Here is an 18,433-nt window from a genome sequence, read left to right as displayed (position 1 = left end):
GACAGGGAATCGAACGGTGACCTCCTGGTTCATAGGTCGACACTCAACCACTAAACCACGCTGGCTGGGCTAAGATTCTTTTTTAAAAACATCTTATTAGAGCATATTATTGGCTCCATGGAGCATATTGATCTGCTACTAAAAGCTGTAGTACCATTTGATTTACTAGACCAGAAGAGCCAAGTAGCACAGCTGGACCATGTAGTTAGCTTATTAAAAAAATATTCATGTCAGTCAAATGCTGTTTTTCTTTATACCTCTTAGGAAAGACTACCAGGGGCAGTTTTCTTTCATTTGCAAAGGCAAACAATACATTTTCAAAACTTTCCTTCTTTAGGAGTATTATCAACTCTCCAACCCTATGTCATAATTTAGTTTGCAGGAATCTTGAATGCTTTCTATCTTCATAAGACATCACACTGATAACATTATGCTGACTGGATGTAGTGAGAAAGAAGTAGCAACTACTCTAGACTTATTGGTAACACATTTGCATGGCATAAGGTGGGGAATAGATCCAGCTAAAATTCAGGGGCCTTTCCTATTAGTGAAAGTGATAGGGGTCCCAAGGTGTGGGTCATATCAAGATATCCCTTCTAAGGCAGTGGTTCTCAACCTTCTGGCCCTTTAAAACAGTTCCTCATGTTGTGACCCACAACCATAAAATTATTTTCGTTGCTACTTTATAACTGTAATTTTTCTACTGTTATGAATCGTAATGTAAATATCTGATATGCAGGATGGTCTTAGGTGACCCCTATGAAAGGGTTGTTCGACGCCAAAGGGGTCACGACCCACAGGTTGAGAACCACTGTTCTAAGGTGAAGGATAAGTTATTGCATCTGGTCTCTCTTAAAACCAAAAAAAGAGGCACAACGCCTAAATGGGTATTTTTGGATTTTGTAGACAGCATATTCTTTATTTGGGTTTGTTACTCTGGCCCAAAAAAGCTGCTAGTTTTGGTTTGAGCCCAGAACAAGAGAAGGCTCTGTAACAAGTCCAGGCTGCTTGTACAAGCATCCAGCAGATTCAATGATGCTTGAAATGTTAGCTGCAGATGGAGATTCTCGTTGGAACCTTTGGCAAGCCCTTAAACATACATCACAGGGTAGGCCTTTATGATTTTGAAGCAAAGCCCTACCATCCTTTGCAGATAACCACTCTCCTTTTGAGAGACAGCTCATGGTCTGTTCCTGAGCCTTAGTGGAGACGGCACACCTGATGTGGGCCTCTGAGTTACCATGCACCCTGAAATGCTCATCATGAACTGGATTTTGTCTGAGCCACTAAGCCATAAAGTCGGGCCTGCACAGCAGCACTCCACCATCAAATGGAAATGGCATATGTGTGACCGTCTCAAGCAGGTTCTAAAGGCACAAGGAAGTAACATGAAGAAGTGGCCCAAATGCCCATGACCCCTGCTCCTGATACACTGCCTTCTTTTCTCCAAGCCGATACTATGGCTTCATGGGGAGGTCTCTAGGATCAATGGACAGAGGAAAAAAAGACTTGGTCTTGGTTTACAGGTGCAAGTGAATGACTGCTGTACTACAGTCCCTTTCTGAGACGTCCCTGAAGGACAGTGGTTAAGGGGAAAGTTCCCAGTGAGCAGAACTTCAAACAGTGCACCTGTTTGTTCACATTGCTTGGAAAGAGAAATGGCCAGGCATGCAATTATATGCAGAGTCATGGGCTGTGGCCAGTGGTTTCGGTGGATGATAAGGCACTTGGAAGAAACATGATGGGAAATTTTGTGACAAGAGAATTTTGGTAAGAGGTATATGGATAGACCTCTTTGAATGGGCAAAAAAACTTGAAGATACTTGCATCCCATGTGACTGCTCACCAAAGGACGGCCTCAGCAAAGGAGAATTCTAATAATCAAGTGGATAGCATGACCTGTTCTGTGGATACCATTTAGCCTCTTTTCCTAGCCACCCCTGTCATTGCTCAATGAGCTGATGAACAAAATGGCCATGGTGGCAGGGATGGAGGTCAGGCATGGGCTCAGCAACATGGACTTCCACTCACCAAGGCTGACCTGGCGTTAGTCACTGTTGAGGGCCAAAACTACCAGCAGCAGCAGACACGAAGACTGAGTCCCCAATATGGTCCCTTTCCCTGAGGTGATCAGCCAGCTACCTCGTGGCAGGTTGGTGGTGACATTGGATTGTTCCCACTATAGAAGGGGTAGAATTTTGTTCTTACTGGACTAGACATTCTACATAGAGATTGCCATTCCTACATGCAATGCTTTTGCCCAAACTACCATTCATGAAGAAAGAGAATGCTTTGTACACCATCATGGTATTCCACACAGCACTGCTTCTGATCAATAAACTCACTTCACAGCAAAAGGAGTGCAGCAACAGGCCTATTTATATTCATGGGATTTGCTATCTTACCATATTTCCCATCATCCTGAAGTAGCTGGTTTGATAAAACGGTGAAATGGCCCTTTGAATACCTAGTTACAGCACCAAATAGGTGACAGTATCTTGGATGGCTGGGGCAAGGTTCTCCAGAAGGCTGCATATGCTCCATCAGCATCCAATGTGTGGTGTTGTTTCTCCCACAGCCAGGATTAATTGATCCAAGAGTCAGTGGGTGGAAAGAGAGTGGCATCACTCATAATTACCTCTAGAAACCCACTAGTGAAATTTTTGCTTTCTTTTCCTATAGCCATATGACCTACTGGCCTAGAGGTTTCTAAAGGAGCAGCATGTTCAGGTTGCTGTGGCCTTGGATCTTAGCAAAATTTGATCTGGCCCAAGGCTTCTGTGCAAGAGGCCAGAATGGCAATTGGGAGCCCAAAGGTTATAGATTCCCGGCCCATACATGTGCAGTTCACTCCCTTGTCCTGGCCTAGAAACATCCCGCAACTGCACAGCCTCTGGGCCAGAACTCATTTTCGACACCTACCGGAGCCACTGAGCAGAGGCTGCACTGCACTGTGACTCCAAGTTAAGGGTCCAAGGTGTCTGTGAGGATTGGCATTTGCTTGATAGGTGGCATGAGCCAGGCTCCTTATGGACACGTCTAGGACCTGGGTCCTCTAGAACCCCAGGCACCCAGCTGTTCCTCATCCCGAGTATCCTCTGCTGGCTGCAGTAGAATTTCTGAGATCCCTGGAGATAGGACTTCCTCTGGAAAGCTGCTCCTCAGGCCTGAACTCACCATTCTCTGAGCCATTCCTGATGCTCGGCGCACTCCAGCCCATCTTCTCCCTGCTCCTGTGGATCTGCACTTACCGCCCCACACTCCCCAAGCCACACAGAGCACCCGCAGGCTCCAACTGCACCTTGTTTACCTTCCTGGGAAACCCCACACTCCACCTACTCCGACCAGGCACTGGCTTGAGGATGTCCTCCATGGTATTTTATTTTAAGGCGGATCATTTTAAGACGACCTTGATTTTTACACCCTAGCAATGTTCATCCTTCATTTCACCAAACTAAAATAAAAACAAACTAACAAAAATGTTATACCTATGGTTACACTAATTCTCCCTTGATGGGTCTTTGATATTATGATCTAGTCAAGTGTCTTGATTTTTGTGTATAGATGTGCTAACCTAGGAATTATTATGATAAAGCTGATGGCACACCAGGGCATACTTTTAAAAGAAATTCTAGAAACCTCAAAGAACCCACTTATTTTGAATCTAGACTTGCAAATACTTACATGAGTTATGAAGTGGTTTCTTCTAAACATCAACAATCATAAGCAAACCAAATAGACGAAAGTTGTTTTCTTTGTCCTTCTTTTGTCAAAAGAAAATAATTTCATTTGTCATTTACTCCATATAGCTTCATATATGTTTTCTCCATTATAATTACAATTCTTGAAATATTTTCTGTATTCAGTTGGACAAATGTTAATCTTTGAAGTTACTTATAAATAATATTTTTTTAATTACACAACAATTATAGTTCAGAATTGGATTTTACAAGAAAAGTATTCAGTGTCTTCATACTTTGATAAATACATGAAAAAGATATTATCCATAAGATGATATACAACTTTAGGTATGGTCCTTATTTATATTTTAAAGAAAATATACATTTCACAGTTTACATTCTTACCAACAGTTCAGAAGGGTTCCCTTTTCTCCACATCTTCACAAGCACATGTTATATCTTTTTTCTTATGATAACCATCCTAACATGTGTGAGGTGATATCTCTTTGTTGTTCTGAGTTGAATTCTCTGACAACTAGTGATGTGGCCAGCTTTTCATGTACTGTTGGCCTACCATATAGCTTCTTTGAAGAAATGTCTTTTCAGGTCCTTTCCCATATTTTAAGTGGGTTTTTGTTGTTTTGCTATTGATGTGTATGAGTTCTTGATATATGATTTGCAAATATTTTTTTTTCCTATCCCAAAGGTTGTCTTTTCATTTTGTTGATGGCCTTCCCCCCCCTCCTCCTCCTCTTCCTCCTCCTCCTCCTCCTCCTCCTCCTTCTTCTTCTTCCTCTTCCTCTTCCTCTTCCTCTTCCTCTTCCTCTTCTTCTTCTTTGCTGTGCACCTAAGGAGATTTTGCACAGCAAAAGAAGTCATCAACAAAGAGAAAAGAAAATCTAAGAAGTGGGGAAAAAATTTTATTCTTTTTGATTCTAAGTGGCATTGTTTTCTTTATTTCTCTTTAGGTAGCTGTCCTTTATATAATTTCTCTTTTCAGGTAGTACAGAATTGCAACTAATTTTTGTATATTGATTTTGTATCTTGCAATGCTATTGTATTAGTTCTAACAGGTTTTGGGTGGAGTCTGTAGGGTTTCTATATATAAACTCATGTTATCTGCAAAGAGAGACAATTTTACTTCTTCCTTTCCAATTTGGATGCCTTTTATTTTTTTTACTAGAGGCCTGGTGCATGAAATTTGTGCACTTGGGGGGAGGGGTTGTCCCTCAGCCTGGCCTGCACCCTCTCGCAGTCCAGGAGCTCTCGGGGGATGTCTGACTTATGGCTTAGGCCTGCTCCCTGCGGTTGATTGGACTGGGATTTACAGCATTGGGAGTTCTCAGGCCCGTGGGTAGCAGGCCTAAACCATCAATCAGACATACTTAGTGCTGCTGCAGAGGTGAGAGAGACTCCCACCACCACTGCTGTGCTCACCAGCTATGAGCCTGGCTTCTGGCTGAGTGGTGCTTCCCCTATGGGAGTGCATTGACCACCAGGGGGCAGCTCCTGCATTGAGCGTCTGCCCCTGGTGGTCAGTGCAGATCATAGTGACCAGTTGTTCCTCCATTGGGCCGAAACCTGCTCTCCGACATCCCCGAGGAGTTTCAGATTGCAAGAGGGCTCAGGCCAGGCCAAGGGACCCCATCAATGCACGATTGGGGCCATGGAGGGACACAGGAGATTGGCCAGCAAGGGAGGGACCAGAGGAAGGCTCCAGGGCATGTTTGGCCCATCTCGCTCAGTCCTGATTGGCTGGATCCCAGCAGCAAGCTAACCTACTAGTCAGAGTGTCTGCCCCCTGGTGGTCAGTGCACGTCATAGCTACTGGTTGACCAGTTGACTGACTGCCCCCTGGTGGTCAGTGTATGTCATAGCAAGTGGTTGAGTGGTCTTAGCATATCATTAGCATATTACACTTTGATTGGTTGAATGGCCGACCAGATGACTGGACACTTAGCATGTTAGGTTTTTATTATATAGAATTGACTAATTTCCCTGGCTAGGACTCCAATACTATGTTGAGTAGCAGTAGGTACTCCTGTCTTGAAAAATTTTCAACCTTTCACCATTGAGTATGGTGTTAGTTGTGGGCTTGTCATCTATGACCTTTAATATGCTGAAGTACATATGTCATAGGATTGAAATATTATTAATTTTACATTATAGTATTTAAGTTATGGTATATCAAGGAGCAGAGTAAACATCATTTAAAGACTTGACCTTTTCTGGGGAAGGGATTAGTGTATTTTTGGTTGTATGAAGGCTAGTTGTACCATGTTGCTTGGAATTATGACCTGGCTGCTGTATTTGTTTGGAGATTAAATATTGCTTACAGAGATGAATATGAGTTCCAGGTTAACAAGGAGTGGATTTTTGATGCTTAATTTTATTGGTTAACTTGAATGAGTTATAGGATGCTCAGATATCTGATTAAACATTTTTTGTAGGTATGTCTGTGTGAGGGTGTGTCTGGAAGACATTAGCATTTAAACCGGTAGCCTGAGTAAAGCAGATGCCCTCCTCAGTGTTATGGACCTTATAGACCTGAATAGAATGAAAGAAGTTTGAATTTCCTCTGTCTGACTGCTTTAACTAAAACTTCCATTTTCTTTTTTTCTTTATTGATTAAGGTATTACATATGTGTCCTTACTCCGCCCCCCCCCCCTCGTGCCCTCAACCCCTAGTATCTGTGTCCATTGGTTATATGTATGCATACAAGTCCTTTGGTTGATTGGACTGGGATTTACAGCATTGGTAGTTCTCAGGCCCTTGGCCTCAGACTGAAATTTTTAAAAATTTGTTTTAAATTTTTATTTATTGATTGATTTTGAGAGAGAGAGAGAGAGAGAGAGAGAGAGAGAGAGAGAGAGATCAATTTGTTGTTTTACTTATTTATGCCTTCAGTGGTTGATTCTTATATGTTCCCTGACTATGGACGGAACCCACAACCTTGGCATAACAGGACAGCACTCTAACCAACTGAGCTACCCTGCCAGGGCTCAGACTAGAATTTACATAATCACTTTCCTGTATCTTCAGTTTTCACAGGGCAGATGGTAGACTTCTAACCATCCATAATCACATGACCCAATTCCTTATAATAAACCTCATTATCTATCTATTATCTATCTATCTATCTATCTATCTATCTATCTATCTATCTATCTATCATCTATCTATCTATCTATCATCATCTATCATCTATCTACCTATCATCTATTATCTATCATCTATCTATCTAATTTTCTATCTATAATCTCTATCAGTTATCAATACAATGATTTTCTTTTTGTCTGTGGAGAACCCTAATACAACTACTTAATGGATTTTAAACTTATTTTCACTTACTATGCTACTCTGCCCCTTTATATTTCTTCCAAGAATTCTCAAAGTTTCTTGTGTGTGTGTGTGTGTGTGTGTGTGTGTGTGTGTGTGTGTGTGTGTGTTAAAGTTTCTTAAGCTTTGCGTATCTGAGATATTTTTATGGCATGCTTGCATTTAGTCCTAAGACTCTTGATTTAATTTTTTCAGAGCAACCTTTAAGAAGTCAGATGGCAATATCATTCTTATTCCTTTAAAGACTGTCTATTCTTTCTCTCTGAAGGGTTATAGAAATTTCTTTGTTTTATAGATAATTTTAAATTTTACTCTTTTCTCTTAAATATTACGTTCATATATGTTTATTATATGTCTATTATGTTTATTATATATAAATTCTCAATCAATAAGATGGTGTAGTACTCTCTAAGTTCAAAACAAACATTGATGTATTTATTTAAAGATTGTGTAACTCTATTTTCCTAATTGCTTTCAACATGAAAAAGTTACTGGAAGACAGAAAAGTCTTTTCTAGAAAATGTTTACTTAATCATGGTCTTTGACTCTTTGTTTCTACTTTCATAATGGCAATTAAGACAGGACAATTATAACAATGACAACAACAAAAAATTACCAAAACTCAACTAGGCCTGCAAGGCACCATGCCAAATGGAGCCGCAAAAGTTACCCAGAAATTCATTAAATTTAACTCTTATTGCAAACTACTCTCTGCCTGAAAACAACATGAGTATAATAAATCCCAGTGGGGAGATTCTAGGCTTGTTTGACTTGTAGGACTGATAATGAAGGAAGTTTTAGTGGTGTAATTCCAAATGTTAAAACTTCAAGAAGTTAAGTGCTGGTGCTTGGGAGGCATGCTTCTTCAGTCTGTGTAGTTCCAACTCAAACATCACAGTGATTTGCAGACTATCATGCAGGCATTAAGTGACTTTTTCTCTGTTAGCTCATCTGCTCCATCTTCTGAAACTGAAAAAGTTCCTGTACAATCTCTACTGGCACCAAAACTACTTAATGAATATATTACAAGATTGTTTATTTAGCCACTTCTGATATTGCTTGTAAAGGATACTTTCAATGCGGATAATAGTTCCAAGATTCAAAGAGTAAAATTGTCTCTTCTTCACAATTAAAAAAACCAAAACCATCACTTCATAAGATAGTTTCTAAAATTTGCTATTTTTCTTATTTTAAAAATTATGCAGATTAAATTAAGACAGTTTTTTTCTTTTAATCTCTAGGTCTGCATTTATAGATAATACTGGAGCCCTGGTGCATGAAATTTGTGCACGGGGGCGGGGGGAGGGGGAGGTCCCTCAGCCCAGCCTGCACCCTCTTGCAGTCCAGGACCTCTCACTCCTTCCCGCCCTGCTCGCTGCACCTTAGCACTCCCACAGAGGCAGGAGAGGCTCCCGCCACCGCCACTGCACTCGCCAGCCTTGAGCCCAGCTTCTGGCTGAGCGGCGCTTCCCCTATGGGGGCACACTGACCACGAGGAGGCGGCTCCTGTGTTGAGCGTCTGCCCCCTGATGGTCAGTGCGCATCATAGCGACTGGTCGTTCTGCCGTAATGGTCGCTTAGGCTTTTATTATATAGCTAATAGAAAAATCTGCCAAGGGTGGTCTAAGTCTACAACTTTCATTAGATTTTTTAAATAATGAATGCTTTAATTGCTACACTATTAAATGAATAGTATCTTATGTAAATACTTTTCCTAGTCAAAACATAAAATGAATAGTACATCAGAAGATTTGACTTTGAGTGATAGGCACACAATGCAGTAAACAGATGATGTATCAAAGAATTGTACATTTGAAACCTATATAATTTATTAAACAATGTCACCCGCATACATTTAATCAAAAAATAAAATAAAAGAGAACTAACCACTAAAAAGGATGCATATGTGCTTATTTTTCAGAGATGTCTACTATTAACAATACTGTTTCTGCATAAACCTGTATAAATGTTATTCTTAATGTAAGGGAAATTATACCGCACAGTAGGGTTTAAATTCAATTTTTATCTATTTATTCATTGCACTTATTTTTATCATATTTTTATGGCATTTCATTAGCCTTTTACTTCTAGAGTGGGTGGGTCAAACTGCATAATGTCAACATAATTTTGAGATCTTTAACCACATAAACATTTCATGGACTCCTGTGTGAGACAGTGGTTTCAAAATCTCCATTTTGTATTTTATATAGACAACTCTGGGTCTTTTGCCACATCAGATTTCAATATTAAATGCAGTATAGAACAGTACTGACTGTACTGTATTTATTTCTTTTAGATTTTAATTAATGCTATTCATTCTGTTATTTGGTTATTATTATTAGTATTATTATTTGTAACTAACATATTTGAGTAGGCATTTAGAAATCCACGCTGACCAGAAAATAAGGCATATCAGAGGAAGGTACTGGTAATATGTACTCATCAAATTTCCATTCTCAAAAAATCTCTCAATGATTTTGTCCTGGGACTCTATATAATAAACCTAAAATTTGGTTACATTTTGGAATAGACCCAACACTAATGACAAACATTCTGCTTTTTTCCTAAAGATATTGTGCTCTCATGCAGCAGTACAATAAGCTATTTTTACAAGTAAGAATGAGTACATAAGAGTAACGTAGGATACCACATAATCTGTTCATTTGATTTCCGAAGAATCAGCATATTTTCACCTCAGTATAAGATTTGGGTAGGGGAGAAGAGGTCTCAAACCTGAATAATTAGTGTAGAAGTAACAGTACAAAGGAAGGGATATTTCTGAGAGTGATTCTCAAGGAATAATGAAAAATATGGATGAAATTTCATATAGGGAATGGAGAAAGTTTAAATACCACCATACAGGCCTTCATCGGAAAACAGAGTCTCTCTTCCCAACTCTGAAAAGCTTAACTGTTAAAAATAATTAACTAATGCCTTTGCTATTATCACCACTACAATGGTTACAAATCGCATATTTGGATCTTGTTGAACCCTAAGAATATGCACACTGATCTCACTGTCTTAGTCTTCTATAAATCTTTTAGTGCAATATTCTAGGCATTTATGGAAAGTTGCTATCATGTGCAGCCTCCTTTGCACATAGTATAAACATATGAATTTGCCCATAATAATAAGCCCTGAATGTGAAGTTTCTTTTAGAATTTAATACTAAGAAAACTTTGGGGTTTTTTTTTGTTTGTTTTGTTTTTTTACTAGTACTTCTCCAATAATTCCAAAATTGTAAATAGTACATGAAATGCTTTTCTATTCAGATCTGATTTGCCATATCATAAAAGAGGGTATTTGAAGCTAAATTATAGAAAATATTCTAGCTAGCCATATAAAGTTTGTACTTTCACTGTTTTTATGGGATCTTGTCATTTTAATTTTGCTGAATACAACTATGATACAGCTGCTTAGTGGTTAAGAGTGGTGTTTTTGAAGGTAGAATTCCTGGATTAGCATTTGAGCTCTCCCCCTTGATATTAAATTTCTCTTCACCTCAGTTCTATGATCTCCTCAATGATAAAAATAGTATGTAAGAGTTTAAGACTAGTAGATAAAATTGTTTGGGGGATTAAAATATGCAGTTTATATAAAAGTGTTTAGAAAAATGCTTGACCCAAATTGTTTTCAGTAAATTTAATACATTATTTTGTCACTACTGTTGTTATAAGTTACCTGAAAATCTTTTTAGAGAAAGAAAATACAAATAAATTTAATAAGTTAAAAAAAATGACCATCTGTGATGCACTCCAAATTGTGGTAAGTGCTATATTGAATCTTGCTGAGCAATACATTTATTCTTTTTTTTTAAAGTTGTAAATTCTGTTAATTTATTTAAAATACAATTAGATTTTCAAAAATTTGATTCACATAAAACTTTTCAGAAACAGAAGCTGAAAGTCATGAATGATTACTAACTAAGCATGAGAGAGTTAAATTTGAATATATTATAGGTTGACATATTTCAATGATGTAATGAGAAAAATAAATTTCTGGTGTTTTTTTTTTTTTTTCTATCATCAACAAATCAACAAACAACAAGTGTTGGAGAGGATGTGGAGAAAAAGGAACCCTTCTGCACTGCTGGTGGGAATGCAGACTGGTGCAGCCACTGTGAACAGTATGGAGTTTCCTCAAAAAACTAAAAATGGAACTCCCATTTGACCCAGTGATCCCACTTCTAGGAATATATCCCAAGAAGCCAGAAACACCAATCAGAAAGGATATATGCACCCCTATGTTCATAGCAGCACAATTCACCATAGCTAAGATTTGGAAACAGGCTAAGTGCCCGTCAGCAGACGAGTGGATTAGAAAACTGTGATACATCTACACAATGGAATACTATGCTGCTGTAAAAAAGAAGGAACTCTTTGCCTTTTGCAACAGTATGGATGGAACTGAAAAGCATTATGCTAAGCAAAATAAGCCAGTCAGAGAAAGATAAATTCCACATGATCTCACTCATTTGTGGAATATAGAGAACAACATAGACTGATGAACAGGGACAGATCCAGAGACAGAGAAACAGCGATCAGACTGTCAATCCCCAGAGGGAAAGTAGGGGAGGGTGAGGGTAAGGGGAAGAGATCAACCAAAGGACTTGTATGCATACATATAAGCCAAACCAATGGACACAGACAACAGGGGGATGAGAGCATTCATTCTTAATGTAGCTGAAAATGCAGTTGGAAATGTAAAATAATATGCACAAAATAATCAAGATATAACTAGGTGCAACAATATATGGGAATAATTATTAAAAAAGAATATGAAGAAGTACCAAAGTTGATTACTGTAGCAATACAATGGTATATTTTGGGGAGATATTAAGGGAAACTTAGATGTTGGTAGTATTTAGAACTAGACTCAAGGAGAGAGGTTTTGGGATAATTTGAACAGGGTGCTAAGTTCAGATTGAGCAAGATAAATGGATGCAAAGTGAGTCATTCCATCTGATTTCATAAAGTTACAATTTGGAGAGTAATAGAAAGTTCATTTTGCTAAATAGGATATTGGAATGAACAAAATTCCATTTGTTCTCTTACAAAAGGAGGGACATGATTCAAATAGTGTTTTACAAAGACAAATATGGAAGCTTAAAAAAATATGAATGCTGAGGAGAACAAGATAATCATATAGGACTTTTTAAAAAATACATTTTTATTGATTTATTTACAGAGAGGAATGGAGAGGGTTAGAGAGTTAGAAACATCTATGAGAGAGAAACACCGACCAGTTGCTTCCTGCATGCCCCCTACTGGGGATCACGTCTGCAACCAAGGTACATGCCCTTGACCGGAATCGAATCTGGGACACTTCAGTCCTTGGGCTATGCTCTATCCACTGAGCCAAATCAGTTAGGGCCATATAGGACTTTTTAAAATCCCATTTATGTTGAGGTGAGGAGGTTCCAAATTTGGATTACCACTGTAGCAGTGAAATAAAGAAAGAAGGAATAAATCTGAAAATTATTTAAACTACCAGATTAAAAATATTTGCTTAGGTAATAAAAATGCAATGTCATTACTTCTAGAAATTTGATAACCAGGATAGGAGCTCATTAAAAGTTTCTACCATTAGCCAAGACAGATTTTGTGTGTATGTGTGTTAGACGAGGGAAGCAGAGAACAGGGGGGCTAGACCTATGTGCTTGATAGTTGGGAGAGTAAGCACATAAGAGTAACATAGGATCATCTTTTGTACAAGTTTATTTGTCTCATCACTAGGATTTCAATCATGATGATTTATTGGTTTTACGTCAGGATTGAAAGAGGGATTGGCATGAGTTTATTTAATAAGCTAATAGGACATCCAAGTGGGCAACTGGGTTTTAAGTTCTGTGTGCAAAAATTTATATTTTAAGTTATGGTGGTAAGTGAACACATGGAGGGAAGAGTTTAGAGGTATTTATGAGAGTATCCTATATAATAAAAGCCTAATATGCAAATTGCCTGAACAGTGGAACGACTGGTTGCTATGTCACACACTGACCACCAGGGGGGCAGATGCTCAATGCAGGAGCTGCCCCCAGCCCACAGGCCCCAGGCCAGCTAAGGTAGGTACCAGCAGGGGCCCCCTGATTGCACCATCAATCGCCCCACAAATAGGCCCTGATTGCTGGCCAGGCCTAGGGACCCTACCTGTGCATGAATTTTGTTGACTAATTTCAGTACACAAGTGAAAATAAAAGGGTAGGAAAGATAGGTCAATAAAGAAGGCATGAGTAATGGTAGGGAGTCATAAAACTCCAAGGTCTATTCAGGCAATGGGAGTAGTATGTTGAGTCTGAGTGTAAGTTGAAGGAGAAGAAAGAGTAGGACTTGAAGGTAGATCGAAGTTACAAACAAGTACACTCTAGCTTAACATAAGAAAATTTCTAATAAGGAGTCTTGTGCAAAACAACTTTGATTGTCCCAAGAGTATTCCACAAGTGAAGAAGTCATGGCCCTAAAGTTTGGTCCTTGTTATGAAACTCTGATTGGCTTATTTTTCAGTCCTTTCTCAGAGGGACTTCTTCCTCTAAAATCCTGAAAAAGTTTATGCTGCAGTTCTCTGAAATAGTTTCATGGGATTGAAAAATCTGCTCCTACCATGCAATGTGGCTGCTACTATTTTTGTATGTCACCAGGGACCAGGGAGCTGTGTTGTTTGTCTTAAATTTCCACTTTGATTCCATTCATTTTATGTCCTGTGAAACATGTCAGCATGGAGGCAAGAGACTGGCATGCAGTTTGATTTCAGAGATCCATTGGCATTTATTTCAATTTTGGAAGAGAAATACCCATAACTTTCTAAGAGAAATAAGGAGATTCCAGACTATCATCGGCACTCTGTGTTCAGGAAGACAGATACATCAGGTTTTCAAACAAAATTATATTAAAGAAAGAGCGAATTTTAATCATAGGTAATGCACCTGCCAGCAATGCCCATAAGAGCATGGTCGTGCCTTGCTTAAAAGGGTTGTTATTTTACTGAGATTGAGATGTTTAATTTTGACATTGTCATTGATCATTTTTATTTTTCAAATACATCTTCTTTCCCAGAGTGAGATAAAAAGAATTTGGATCTCTGCAGTTTCACATGAAAACATTTACAGGAAATATAAAATTCAGGTAAGAATAATTATAAAATAGTCACATAAGACAGCCAAGAACATTTTCTACATGTTTAAACTATATTTTTCTTCAAAATGTGCTATCTTAAACTAAAGATGATCAAGTTGAGAATAAACCTTAATAATCCACAGTCCATTGCTTAAAGGAAGATCAAGGCTAAATTACAGGCTAGTAATATGATAATGTTTAAAACATAGTCCTAATAATGTGAATTCTATTACATTGTTTTATCTTCCTTGTTCTACTGCTTAGAAGATCTCACAATCATAAAATCTTCCTACCTCTATTTTGATTATTTTATACCTAATATTGACTCTTTATAATTCTTTTGTGAATGAAGGTTAACCTTTTCATAGTTCATATTTTATATGAAAGCAATATAAAGAATATTATTCTACTATATTCTATTACTCTAGATTAGGTTATCCTTGAAATACTAATGTTACCTTCATTAAAACAGCATCAAAAAAATAATATTTGATTTGGTTTAAGAACTTAAATCTCTTCCCTTTCTCCATCTCCTTTTCCTTCTTCTTTCTCTTCTCTTCCTCCTCCTCCTTTTCAAATAAGAATAAAGGATAAGTTCTATTAATCCTGTGACTCTTTGCAGAAAGAAGAGTTATGTGTGAAATGATTTTAGTATGTCTTAAGAGTGCTTCTTAGTCTTTTTTAACAGTTCTCTTTATCAAATTCCAACCAACACATGATGACTGATGCTTGAAACTGCTCTAAAAAGCTTCGTTCTGTTAGTTCCAGAATACAATAAAATCATCTTCATGTATGTTAACCTATATACTTAATTAATTTCCCCATCCCTAATAAAATAAAATTAATATACAATTATTTAAATGGATTTAAAATATATGGTAGAGTGGGGATGAAGACAGAATAATAATATTATTTTGTTTAATCATTTATCCCCTTGATTCAAATTTATATGAATTAATTTTATGTCCTTTTTTGAGGAAGTTGTTGGGAGAAGCAACAAATGAAAGATGCAAATAAGGTAATGAAGACTTTGGAAACTGAAAGATTTTTGTAGACCATAGTTAAAACAAACAAACAAAAAAATAAAGTAAACCTCTTAAAATTGAGGGAGGTTGAAGAGTCAAAGAGAAACTCTGCATACCTACTTTCTAATTTGATTATTACTGTATTATTCATTTTAATTTTAGTAAGGACATTTTGGGGATAACTTGCTGGTTTTTATTGTCCAAACCACTCCTTGGAAGGATAAATGCCACTTAGTTTAAATGTAACAAAAGAAGAAAAGATGTGTAAGATTATCCTTAATTGCCAAAAAACTTAATTGATAATAAGTCTGTTGTTTCACAGAAAAATTTGGAAATCTTCCAGAGTAAGTAAAGGTGTTTTGGTTGCTCAACAGGTCACCCAGATCCAAATAGGTTAATTCGGATGCTTCTAGGAAATCAATACTCTTAATACTACTGAGTTCTAACTATCAGGTTAAGAGTTCAGTAAATCTAATATATTCTTTTACATAGTCAACATTTTTGTTTTTATCATTTCCTTACTGTGAAGCTTCTAATTTTTTTTCTCATGTTTAGAAAAGTTTAAAATGACATGAATACATGAATTTTTTGACAGGATCAAAAAACTTCACAAGATAAAATAATATAAATATAGCCATGGATGGTGTGGTTCAGTTGGTTTGAGCGTTATCCTATAGTACAACAAAAGGTGGCTTGTTCAGGGCGCATATCCAGGTTTCAGGTTTGATCAGGTTGGGGTGTAGGTGGGAGGCAATTGATTGATGTTTCTCTCTCTCTCTCTCTCTCCCTCTCTCTCTCTCTCTCTCTCTCTCTCTCTCCTTTTCTCTTTCTCTCTCTAAGATTATATATATATATATATATATATATATAATCTTCTAAGATTTTATATATATATATATATATAATCTTAAATGTAACAAAAGATATTATATATATATATATATATATATATATATATATATATATTTATATATACTAGAGACCCGGTGCACAAAATTTGTGCATGGGTAGGGTCCCTAGGCTTGGCCAGCGATCAGGGTAGATCTGTGGGGTGACTGGCAGGGTGATCCGGGACCCCGCTTGCACCTGCCTTGGCCTGGTGCTGCCTGCTCACCAGCCCTGCCCTCTGCTGCCACCGCTGGTCAGGGCCTGCAGGCTGGGGGCAGTTCCTGCATTGAGTGTCTGCCCCGGGTGGTCAGTGTGCATCATAGCTACCAGTCGTTCCGCTGTTTAGTCAATTTGCATATTAGGGTTTTATATTGACAGATGTTTTATATATAAAGATATCACTCATATTTTACTTTTGCACTTAAATAAAAATAAATTTGTTCCAGAAATTGAAGGCTGATTTCATTTTCAAAGAAGTATCTAAATAAGACAATTTCTCGTTAGTAAATTACTTGCAATTGTAAGAGCTCTTTTTGGTAGAAACTTCATATTATCTTAGATTGTACTTTTAGCTTCCCTTTCCTTCATTTATTTTATTATGACAGAAAAATAAATATTAAGTGATAAATTAAATTTAAGGCAGTGCCTTTTCTTTGTATAAGTTTATCAAACTATAATATTTTGAAATCACAAATGCCATCTCACAAACCATCTCATATGACGAGATAGAGAGATATAAAGCAGTATCAGACTATGTTGTGTTGAAATCAACACGACTTAAATACGAAATGTTTCTCCTTGAGTCCAATTCCTTTTCTTTTTTTAACATATTTTATTGATTTTTTACAGAGAAGAAGAGAGAGAGATAGAGAGTTAGAAACATCGATGAGAGAGAAAAATCGATCAGCTGCTTCCTGCACACCTCCCACTAGGAATGTGCCCACAACCAAGGTATATGCCCTTGACCAGAATCGAACCCGGGACCCGCTCCATCCACTGAGCCAAACTGGTTAGGGCGAGTCCAATTCCTTTTTAACTAGTTGTGCTGCGTTATGCAAGTCAAAACATGTCTCATTTACCTTGTTCATGTGCAGAAACTTAATGGAGATAATGGATATGAAAGTATTCTGTAAACTATAAAGTATTTTTTTAACATGAAGCATTGTGATCATAGAGCAAGAGTGGAAACTTTGTTGCCTTTCTCTATACCTTTGAGCAGAAACTTGGCATGGGTGACAAGAGAGGAGACAACCACTCAGAAGTGACTGACTTCATTCTTGTAGGCATCAGGGTCCAACCAGAGTTCCACAGTCTTCTTTTCCTACTATTCCTCATTGTTTATGGGATGGTCCTCCTGGGAAACCTCAGCATCATTGGCATCATTGTGACTGATCCCCGGCTCAACACACCAATGTATTTCTTCCTAGGCAACCTTTCTGTCATCGATCTCTCCTACTGCACTGTTATTGTACCCAAAGCCATGGTCAACATCCTAGCTCAGAAAAAGACCATATCCTTTGCAGGTTGTGTGGCTCAGCTGTTTCTTTATGCACTTTTCATGGTAACGGAGGCATTTGTCCTGGCAGCCATGGCCTATGACCGTTTTATTGCCATCTGCAATCCACTTCTCTATACTGTCCGCATGTCAAGAAGCCTCTGTATACAGTTGGTGGCTGGTTCCTATCTCTGTGGCTGGGTCAGTTCCATCCTTCAAATTTGCGTGACATTCTCAATGTCTTTCTGTGCCTCCCGAGTCATTGATCACTTCTACTGTGATTCAAACCCAATTGAGAAGATCTCCTGTTCTAATACCTTTATGAATAAGATGGTGTCACTTAGTTTAGCTGTCATCATTATTTTGCCCACAATAGTTGTTATTGTAGTGTCTTACATGTATATTGTAAGTACTGTCTTGAAGATCCGCTCCAGCGAAGGGAGGAAGAAAGCCTTCTCAACTTGCAGCTCTCACCTGGGGGTTGTAAGTTTGCTCTACGGGACTGTCTCCTTTGTCTATCTCACACCTCCAAACAATCCCGAACTTCGTAAAGTGGCTTCAGTATGTTATATTTTGTTCACACCTATGCTGAACCCTTTAATCTACTCTCTAAGAAATAAAGATGTTAAAAATGCCGTGCAAAAAGTCCTAGGGAAGAAAAACATTTTACTCTAAATCTCTTTCTGCTCATTAGATTGTTTCTTGCATCATTTGACTTTTTCTTCCAGATCTTTTAGATTTAGGCATTTAAAACTCAGGTTTATTTTGAAAAAATCTTAAATGTTTTATTAAATGGCATTAATAATATCCTATAAAGAATGCTCCAAATGCCTTATTCAGTTTTCCTCAAGGCAACGTTAAATCTGTAAGTTCCAGATACCCATAAAAACCTG

At 37.8% G+C, this 18,433-nt stretch overlaps 1 protein-coding gene across 1 annotated transcript; it reads left to right on the top strand.

The window, feature by feature from the left end:
* Window positions 1-14,372: 14,372 nt before the first annotated feature.
* LOC118649952 (olfactory receptor 9K2-like) lies at window positions 14,373-18,215 on the top strand. Its single transcript, XM_036297553.1, has 2 exons — window positions 14,373-14,390; window positions 17,262-18,215. Exon 2 carries the CDS (start codon window positions 17,274-17,276, stop codon window positions 18,213-18,215), a length of 942 nt encoding a protein of 313 aa, XP_036153446.1. The 5' UTR covers window positions 14,373-14,390; window positions 17,262-17,273.
* The last annotated feature ends 218 nt before the right edge of the window (window positions 18,216-18,433 follow it).

The sequence above is a fragment of the Myotis myotis genome, unplaced genomic scaffold (genome assembly GCF_014108235.1).
Source record: "Myotis myotis isolate mMyoMyo1 unplaced genomic scaffold, mMyoMyo1.p scaffold_m19_p_3, whole genome shotgun sequence".
NCBI classification, from domain to species: domain Eukaryota; kingdom Metazoa; phylum Chordata; class Mammalia; order Chiroptera; family Vespertilionidae; genus Myotis; species Myotis myotis.
This window is presented reverse-complemented; position numbering and strand designations above follow the sequence as displayed.